The sequence below is a fragment of the Triticum dicoccoides genome, chromosome 7A, assembly GCF_002162155.2.
Source record: "Triticum dicoccoides isolate Atlit2015 ecotype Zavitan chromosome 7A, WEW_v2.0, whole genome shotgun sequence".
Lineage (NCBI taxonomy): Eukaryota > Viridiplantae > Streptophyta > Magnoliopsida > Poales > Poaceae > Triticum > Triticum dicoccoides.
Genome location: NC_041392.1, coordinates 11,757,299 through 11,768,062, shown reverse-complemented (window position 1 = coordinate 11,768,062; position 10,764 = coordinate 11,757,299). Strand labels below are relative to the sequence as shown.

Genomic DNA, 10,764 nt, shown 5'->3' with positions numbered 1-10,764 from the left:
TACATCGCGATTGCATTGCATACAATAAAGCGACAACCATATGGCTCCTGCCAGTTGCCGATAACTTGGTTACAAAACATGATCATCTCATACAATAAAATTCAGCATCATGCCTTGACCATATCACATCACAACATGCCCTGCAAAATAAAGTTAGACGTCCTCTACTTTGTTGTTGCATGTTTTACGTGGCTGCTACGGGCTTAAGTAAGAACCAATCTCACCTACGCATCAAAACCACAACGATAGTTTGTCAAATAGACTCCGTTTTAACCTTCGCAAGGACCGGGCGTAGCCATACTTGGTTCAACTAAAGTTGGAGAGGCAGTCGCCCGCAAGCCATCTCTGTGCAAAGCACCTCGAGGGAACCGGTCTCGCGTAAGCGTACGCGTAAGGTTGGTCCGGGTCGTCTCGTCCAACAATACCGTCGAACCAAAGTATGACATGCTGGTAGGCAGTATGACTTGTATCGTCCACAACTTACTTGTGTTCTACTCGTGCATATAACATCAACATCATTAACCTAGGCTCTGATACCACTGTTGGGTTTCGTAGTAATTTCAAAAATTTTCCTACGCGCACACAGGATCATGTGATGCATAGCAACGAGAGGAGAGTGTTGTCTACGTACCCAACACAGACCGACTGCGGAAGCGATGACACGACGTAGAGGAAGTAGTCGTACGTCTTCACGATCCAACCGATCAAGCACCGAAACTACGGCACCTCCGAGTTCGAGCACACGTTCAGCTCGATGACGATCCCCGGACTCCGATCCAGCAAAGTGTCGGGGAAGAGTTTCGTCAGCACGACGGCGTGGTGACGATCTTGATGAACTACAGCAGCAGGGCTTCGCCTAAACTCCGCTACAGTATTATCGAGGAATATGGTGGCAGGGGGCACCGCACACGGCTAAGGAATCGATCACGTGGATCAACTTGTGTCAACTTGTGTGTTTAGAGGTGCCCCTGCCTCAGTATATAAAGGAGGAGAGGAGGGGAGGCTGGCCAGCCAAGGGGGGGAGGCGCAGGAGAGTCCTACTCCCACTGGGAGTAGGATTCCCCCACCAGTCCTAGTCCAACTAGGATTCCTCGGAGGGGAAGGGAGAGAGGGGGGCCGGCCACCTTCTCCTAGTCCTAATAGGACTAGGGGAGGGGGAAGAGGCGCAGCCACCTTGGGCTGCCCCTTTCTCCTTTCCACTAAGGCCCATGATGGCCCATATGGCTCCCGGGGGGTTCCGGTAACCTCCCGGTAACCCGGTAAAATCCCGATTTCACCCGGAACACTTCCGATGTCCAAACATAGGCTTCCAATATATCAATCTTTACGTCTCGACCATTTCGAGACTCCTCGTCATGTCCGTGATCACATCCGGGACTCCGAACAACCTTCGGTACATCAAAATGCATAAACTCATAATATAACTGTCATCGTAACCTTAAGCGTGCGGACCCTACGGGTTCGAGAACAATGTAGACATGACCGAGACATGTCTCTGGTCAATAACCAATAGCGGGGCCTGGATGCCCATATTGGCTCCTACATATTCTACGAAGATCTTTATCGGTCAGACCGCATAACAACATACGTTGTTCCCTTTGTCATCGGTATGTTACTTGCCCGAGATTCGATCGTCGGTATCCAATACCTAGTTCAATCTCGTTAACGGCAAGTCTCTTTACTCGTTCCGTAATACATCATCTCACAACTAACATATTAGTTGTAATGCTTGCAAGGCTTATGTGATGTGTATTACCGAGAGGGCCCAGAGATACCTCTCCGACAATCGGAGTGACAAATCCTAATCTCGAAATACGCCAACCCAACATCGACCATTGGAGACACCTGTAGTACTCCTTTATAATCACCCATTTACGTTGTGACGTTTGGTAGTACCCAAAGTGTTCCTCCGGTAAACGGGAGTTGCATAATCTCATAGTCATAGGAACATGTATAAGTCATGAAGAAAGCAATAGCAACATACTAAATGATCAGGTGCTAAGCTAATGGAATGGGTCATGTCAATCAGATCATTCTACTAATGATGTGACCTCGTTAATCAAATAACAACTCATTGTTCATGGTCAGGAAACATAACCATCTTTGATTAACGAGCTAGTCAAGTAGAGGCATACTAGTGACACTTTGTTTGTCTATGTATTCACACATGTATTATGTTTCCGGTTAATACAATTCTAGCATGAATAATAAACATTTATCATGATTATAAGGAAATAAATAATAACTTTATTATTGCCTCTAGGGCATATTTCCTTCAACAAGAAACCGGACTTTATTCAACAAGTACACGGAATTTGGAGGAGAACCCGCCTTGCAATGCCGAAGACAATCTGTGCGCCGGACTCATCGTCATTGAAGCCTGGTTCGGGGGCTACTGAGGGAGTCCTGGATTAGGGGGTGTCCGGATGGCCAGACTATACCTTCAGCCGGACTCCTGGACTATGAAGAGACAAGATTGAAGACTCCGTCTCGTGTCCGGAAGGGACTTTCCTTGGCGTGGAAGGCAAGCTTGGCGATACGGATATGCAGATCTCCTACCATTGTAACCGACTTTGTGTAACCCTAACCCTCTCCGGTGTCTATATAAACCGGAGGGTTTTAGTCCGTAGGACAACATACACAACAACAATCATACCATAGGCTAGCTTCTAGGGTTTAGCCTCTCCGATCTCGTGGTAGATCTACTCTTGTACTACCCATATCATCAATATTAATCAAGCAGGAGTAGGGTTTTACCTCCATCGAGAGGGCCCAAACCTGGGTAAAACTTCGTGTCCCTTGCCTCCTGTTACCATCCGGCTAGACGCACAGTTCGGGACCCCCTACCTGAGATCCGCCGGTTTTGACACCGACATTGAGCCTGGGAGCTAATACACGTGAGTACAAGAAGGATTTTTTTGTAGGAATTTGCTATTGGTGCATCTTGTGTACTTGAGCATGTGTTGGAAGCTTGAATATTTTTTCGCAAGATCAGTCATACAAAGGACTATGGTGTCAACGGGTACCATGTTTGAGGTGGAGAAGTTCACGAAACTGAAAACCTTGGATTATGGCAGACAAGAGTGAAAGATTTGTTGACACAACAGGGATGCATGCTTGAAGGCGTTGCGGGAAGTCAATTCAGCTAGGATGGAGTTGTGATGTGATGGATGAGAATTCGCGGAAGACGATTTGAGAGCCTCAAGCGTGTCCTACAGCCAAACAAGTTTGGCTGGGTCGGACTGGACAGTCTGACGTGATCGACGCAAGTCAGTTGGTACAGAAGACGGTGATGGGATCGGCGGCGATGACATAGGAGCGTGGTGCTGATGGTGACCGATTTCTGGGCGTGGAAATATGTGGCGCATGCCTGGGGGCTTGTGTGGCTTCAACAAGACTATGGTGCGGATTGATCCAATGTGGTGTATACATGGAGCTTGAAGTGGATGAGGCGCGGGGGTGGACTGATCATCTACCATGGAGTCATGTTGAAGGTGGAGCTAGAGTCTGGAGGACTTCACTCGGTGCTGATTGAGGGGCTACGGCGTAAGTGCACAGATAGTCGAAGCCTATTCAGCGGAAAAAGCGAGGGACACGTAATTCGGACTGGAGCCCAGTGGTTTGATGGAAACGTGAAACTCGTCATCGGTCGGTGATGATTGGTGGTACTCTACAGTGGGGGTTGACTGGTGTGGTTTCGCGACCCTTGAGACTCGACCGGGATAGTGAAGGCTCGACACGGTAATAGCGGCGAGGCGTGCAGTTAGCACAGGACATGGAGACAGGCCAAGGCTCTGGTGGTCATACATGTGGTGAGACAACTGCGAATTTGACTCGGGATGACTACAGGCAATGGTGAAATTCTTTCATGTTTCAGACAGACGGTCAAGAAAGGAGCGGTGATGTTGAGTTCAGATAACTCTTATGTGTGTCACCCATATGTGAGTTGTTCACTTTCACGCAGGTCAGTGATCAGTGGGTCATGGCGTTGTACTCTGGAAGTTGGGAGCACAAACTAGAGTAAGAAGGAACTTAATTTTGCTCGAGTGTTGACTTTGGTCAAGAAAAGAAGGGACTACAAGTTGCAGGTGGAGTCATATGGAGTCTTTGGAGTAGCAGCGGTACTCATGGGATAAGCTCAATTCCAATGTACATGGAAGTTTGATGCACGGACAAATTCAGGGTGGTGGAGAATATTCGCCAAGGTGGAGTTTGTTAGAGTTGTGTCGAATATTGTGTACAAGGTAGGTTACAGTTGGACTATGAGTTGTATTGTGTTTACATATTCTAGGCCTCTCTTATATAGCGGGGGTAGCTAGACAGATGATGTAACTTATGCCAACATAATAGCACCGGAACGCAAGGGAAGCCGGCGGCATGTGCCGACGTCCGAGGTGACCGGGTGCGGTATTGTAGTGGTGTCATGGGGAGGAGCGCTCATGGTCAGGCTACGGGGATGTAGCCATATCGGTGAACCTTGTTAACAAATCTTGGTGTTGTGCTCGTGTGATTGTTTGGTCCTTGGATGATCGACGGTATGCCTTGAATGTATTCTAACACTATTGAACCGAATATGTATTCTAGCAGGATTTAGCAGAAGACGAATTGAAGGGATGAGGAACATATTTCAACAGTGGTAGGTTACACAATCAGGGGACATGGTGAGTTGAAGGTGTGAGCACCTGTCTCTTGATCGGACTGAAGATGAAGAAGTCGCCATGGCTGTTAGAATAAATCTGAGGCATACTGTTGATCATCTGAGAACCAAGCAATCACATAAACACGACATCAAAATTTGTTAACGAGGTTTACCGGTATGGCTACATTCCCGGAGCTTGACTACGGGCGCTCCTCCCTATAACACCGTCATAATACCGCACCCGGTCGCCCTGGATATCGGCACATGCCGCCGGCTTCCCCTGTGTTCCGGTGCTATTATGTTGGCATAGGTTACATCGTGTGTCTACCTCCACTATATATGAGAGGCCTAGGATACAAGTGTTCTACTAGGACACGATTCCATATCCTATGTAAACACAATACAACTACAAGTCCAACCGTAACCTACCTTGTACACAATATTCGACACAACTCCAACAAACTCTACCTTGGCGAATATTCTCCACCACCTTGGATTTGTCCGTGCGTCAAACTTTCAAGTACATTGGACTTGAGTTTATTCCTTGAGCACCGCTGCTACTCCAAAGACTTCATGTGACTCCACCTGCAACTTGTAGTCCCTTCTTTTCTTGACCACAGTCAACACTCGAGCAAAATTAAGTTTCTCATTACTCTAGTTTGTGCTCCCAACTTCCAGAGTATCAGTCCAATGCCATCGCACACCGATCACTGACCTGCGTGACAGTGAACAACTCACATATTGGTGTCACATATAAGAGTTACCTGAACTCAACATCACCGCTCCTTTATTGACGGCCTATCTGAAACTTGAAGGAATTTCACCATTGCTTGTAGTCATCCGGAGTAAAATTCGCAGTTGTCTCACCACATATATGATCACCAGAGCCCTGGCCCGTCTCCATGCACCGTGCGTACTGCACGCCTCGCCGCTATTACTGCGTTGAGCATCCGCTGTCCCGGTCGAGTCTCAAGGGTCGTGAAACCCACACCACTCAATCCCCACTGCAGAGTACCACCGATCATCACCGACCGATGACGAGTTTCACGCTTCCATCAGACCACTGGGCTCCAGTCCGAATTGCGTGCCTCTCGCTTTTTCCACCTGAATAGGCTTTGACTCTCTGTCGACTTACGCCGTAGCCCCTTAATCCAGCTCCACCTTCAACATGACTCCATGGTAGATGATCAGTCCACCCATGTGCCCCATTGACTTCAAGCTCCGTGTATACACCACCTTGAATCAATCCCGCGCCATAGTCCTGTCGAAGCCACACAAGCCTCGGGCCTGCGCCACGTGTTTCCACGCCCAGAAGTCGGTCACCATCAGCATCACGCGCCTATGTCGTTGTCGCCGATCCTACCACTGTCTTCTGTCCAACCGACTCACGTCGATCCGTCAGACTGTCCAGTCCGACCCAGCCGAACTTATCCGATTGCATGACACGCTCGAGGCTCCCAGATCATCTTCCACGAATTTTCATCCATCACAGATAATTCCATCTTAGCTGGCATGACTTCCTGCAACGCCCTCAAGCATTCATATTGTGCCAATAAATCTATCATCTTGTCTGCCATAACCAAGGTTTTCAGTTCCAATAAACTTCTCCACTTCAAACATGGTACCCGTTGACGCCATAGTTCTTTGTACGGCTGACCTGCAAAAAATTAACCAAGCTGCTACCAGATGCGATGTTCTGCAGTCCGTGTACGTTAACAAAGCCCAAGGTCTCCATACCCTTCTCGTGTGCAAGTAGCAAAATACTATATTGGAAATTTGATTGAACTACTCACGGGAGGTTCTCTACACCTCGATGCTTAGCCTGATCCTCTGAACTGCTGCGTCGCAGATTTGCCTCGAGCCACACGCATGACTTCATGCAAACTGTTGCTTTTCTAATGCCCCTGCTCTCCGATGGATGCATATATCAAATAATGGATTTTTTTTCCCTTTCGCCGAATCAATCTCATGTTGCCTCTCTTCGCGTCAAACACGAGGACTCGGTCCTCTCTCTTTTGGTCCAAAACAAATCTCGTCATGACTAGACGCATCCAGCAACCAGCCGGCCTCTGTTGGCCTGCACGCCAGCTGCACCGATGTGCCACGCGCGTGCTCCTATGGGACACGCGTCCATGACGGCACGCACGCCTGCTGCCGCTCTCCGCCTTGGTCCCGGCTGGCTCGCCAACTCGCGCGTGAACTATAGCCCAGCTGCTGCCGCTGCGGCCTCGATCTGATACGCTTTCTCAAGAAGATCACAACCGCTGGAACGCCTCTGCTTAGATCGCTCCTGACAGAACTCATCGACGACATCTCGCCGATTTTCTTCTGCTCCAACTGCAATCGCTTCTGCAGAACTCCAACGATATCCTCCATTTCCTCTAGATCAACAGAACCGCGACTTCTTCGAACCTTGCTTATGATATCACTTGTTAAAATAAATCTGAGGCATATTGTCGATCATATGAGGACCAAGCAATCACACGAGCACGACACCGAGATTTGTTAATGAGGTTCATCGATATGGCTACATCCCCGGGGCTTGACTACGGGCGCTCCTCCCCGTGAAACCGTCACAATACCGCACCCGGTCGTCCTGGACACTGGCACATGCTGCCGGCTTCCCCTGCATTCCGGTGCTATTATGTTGGCATAGGTTACATCGTGTGTCTACCCACATTATATATGAGAGGCCTAGGATACAAGTGTCCTACTAGGACACGACTCCATATCCTATGTAAACACAATACAACTACAAGTTCAACCGTAACTTACCTTGTACACAATATTCGACACAACTCCAACAATGGCTATGGTGGTGTTCTTCACGCGCTGATCCGTGGTGTGGTGAGTGATATAAATACACAACTTTGGAGCGGCCAGCATTCAGTTGATTGCCAGAACACAACTTATACACAGTCACTCACATGGGATATCACAGTTGATAAAGTGAGTATACTATGGGTAATAAATAGCATCGTTATTCGTAAAAATAAAAATAAAAATAGCACAATTGATAAAGTGAGAATAGTTGTGGTGAAATACCGGGGAGTAATGCGAGTCTGAGTCTGATCACTACAAAGAAAGACACGCAAGGTAAAGAGTACCATGCAGCTCGGCCTTTAAATGGCATTTTGGGTAAACATCTCGCTATTAATAGATATAGCACCTACCGGCTATCACTGAATAAATTATTTGTCTTGGCATGTATTTGAATGTTCGTAGATAGTACGAGGTACAACAACATCCGTACCCCCACCAGCTCTTCGCCAAATACATCCTTGAGACAGTCATCATCCCCCGAGAATATGAGAGAAGCATATATGAGACCTTTACGTGTAAAAAATGTGTATAACAGTTTGAGAATAGGAGATGTTAGGAAAGAAACATTAAGAGTGACCAGAAAGCCGAGTATTGAACGATGTGATGCCCTAGGGAAGATTTGTGATGCTTGTCAAAGGGCCATGACAGCGTGCTCTAACATGTCTGTGTGCTTGTCGCATTCGCACGTATGTCGACCTGTACATATAAAAACAAACCCGAGTGACTCGCATATAAAAATATTCATTTCATGCATGCAAGTTGGTTAGCAGAACTGTGTATTCGAGTGTTTTAGTCTGTATTTAAAAAATTCGCAATACACATAGCAATTCCAACTGATCCGCAGTTGGGCTCGGCCCAATTACTTTTTTTCTTTTTTTTTTCAATCTTCAAAAACGGGAGTATGTGAGAGTCGAACTCTATACCAAATGCAATAACCAACTGGGAACCTCACCTACTATGCCTAGTTACTTTTTCTTCTTCTTTGTTATGCGTCAAATGAAAGCTCAAAAGGAGACACTGGTTTTCTTTTCTTTCGATTTGTTTGGCCGGTTGTTCTTCGGTTCTTATTTTTTGTTTTATTTTCCTTTTTCCACTTTACTTTACTTTTACTTTTTCTATTTAATTTTTGTGTGAACTATTTTCACATTTCCAAACTTTTTGTCAAGTTCACAACCTTTGTGATTTTTTGTGAATGTTTTTACTTAAATACATGACTTTTTACCCTCAAAGATGTGAACTTTTTTCAAATCTGCCAACATTTATTTCCAAATTTATGAAGTTTTTTCCTCAAAATGACGAAATTTTCTCATATCCATGAAGAATGTAAACTATCTTCAAATTTTTGAACTTTTTGAAATGCATGAACATTTTTTAAATGCACTAACATTTTTTTGAACTCGTGAACAATTTTTGAATTCATGATCTTTTTTGAATGCCATGGCCTTTTTTTGAACTCATGAACCTTTTCGAGTTCGTGAAAAACTTCTTAAATCCGCGGAACACGCGAACTTTTTTCAAGATTGTGATTTTTTTTCTCAAATTCATGAACTTTTTCCAAAATTGGCAAAATTTATTAGAACTCATGAACTTTTTAAGAAAGGTCAATGGTAAGTGAACACCATTCTTGCATTTCTATGATCTTCGGAAAGGCCTCGTTCTAGTGCACTGTTCCACTGGCTTTAGGTGTGGTTGCTGCTTCTGTATTGTGTGCATATCACCACTGTTCTGCCCCAGGTGTTAGATTGAAGAGGGGGCTTCCTGTGGCATGGGAATGCTCTGCGAAATTGGTGGTCATGTGGATGTTTGCTTCTGAACAATGAAACCAGTTCCTAGCATGTTACCTGAATCTGATAGTGATGTTTTTTTTTCCTTTTTGCACGGCAGTGTAACTGCCATGCTTTTAATCCTTCAAATAAAATGTCCCTTCCCCTCTTTCGACCTCTCGCTTCCTCTGGTGGACACACGCTCATACAAACAGGCACATGTTGTCTCCTGGTTTCACAGAGAGCAGAGAAAACAGAGTAGAGAGACACCAGATATGTCACTCACAAGTCACATGCCCTCTTTCATTACTTATTACTACCACATGCTTACAGGCAACGGATGCTTCTCTAACTAGCAACGGATGCTGTCAAGCAACAAATGCTTACAGACTTTCTCTCTTACCAGCAGCGAATGCTAGGATCCAACAGATGCATAGTATTACAAGATGGGATGGCCAGTACATTTGTAGGCTAACTAACAGACCCTTCGATGAACTGCCTCAGCAAGTTCACTGTCAACTTGGTCAGACACAGCTTGGCGACAGTCACAAACGAACTGCTTTCATTCCCCTAGTGTCTTCAGATGACACACAGCTTTTCTTTCACGTACATGTATGCACTTTTGTCGTGGACCAACAGTTGCATGCTGGTAACTTAATTCTTCTTTTGTCGCGGACTTGACAGGACGGAAGTTTTGTTCATGGTGGGTTCATGGATTCCATTCGTATTGGTGGTGTTGTGATACCTAACCACAAGAGGGTGGAGTACGCACTGCAATCCATCCATGGCATTGGCCGGGCACGCGTCCGTCAGATCCTTTCAGAGCTCAGTTTGGAGAACAAGCTCACCAAAGACCTCTCCAAAGAGGAGATCATCACCCTCCGTGAGGGGATCGCAAAGTACATGATTGAAACAGACCTAGTAAGTAATTCCCATGGTCCTTTTGCCAATCTGATTTGTCCTTTGCATGTTGTTGTGTAAATTCTGTCATGAGATGATTATAACTCTTTCCGTAGGACCTGTCTGGTTCATGTAAACCTTCCTAATCCTAGGTGTATCTGTCATTTTAGTTTGATCACACAAAAGAAATGGAAATACTGAGTTTTGCTCTTTGGCATGCTTTACAGAGACGGGAGTGCGGCGGTCGAGAGATCGATTGGAAGGGATTAGATGCTACAGGGGCATCCGGCACGCGGATGCTCTCCCGGTACGTGGCCAGAGAACAAAGACCAATGGCAGGACTCGCAAGGAAAAGAGGGCTTGAGTTTCCAACAAGTCGTCCGTGAGCCTCCGAGGAATAATTAGCCATGCTGCTATTATCGTTGAACTTAAGGGAATCGTCTTCAGAGCTAAACGGAAGAAATACCGACAGTTTGAAGACTGGGCCAGAGAATTCATGTAGATGAATCATCGTTGGGGCCAGTAGCACCAAGTTGTGAAGAATTCCTTTCAGACAAATTCATCATCCTTGGTGCCAGCACAGTGAAGTTCTTCAAGCTGCTGATTTCTTCTTCAGCATGCCAGCACCCACTTGCTTGC

General features: G+C 46.2%; 1 protein-coding gene across 1 annotated transcript; it reads left to right on the top strand.

Moving 5' to 3' along the window:
* Positions 1-9,669: 9,669 nt before the first annotated feature.
* Positions 9,670-10,511, top strand: LOC119327393 (30S ribosomal protein S13, chloroplastic-like). Its single transcript, XM_037600501.1, has 2 exons — positions 9,670-10,146; positions 10,353-10,511. Exons 1-2 carry the CDS (start codon positions 9,937-9,939, stop codon positions 10,509-10,511), a joined length of 369 nt encoding a protein of 122 aa, XP_037456398.1. The 5' UTR covers positions 9,670-9,936.
* Positions 10,512-10,764: the final 253 nt, after the last annotated feature.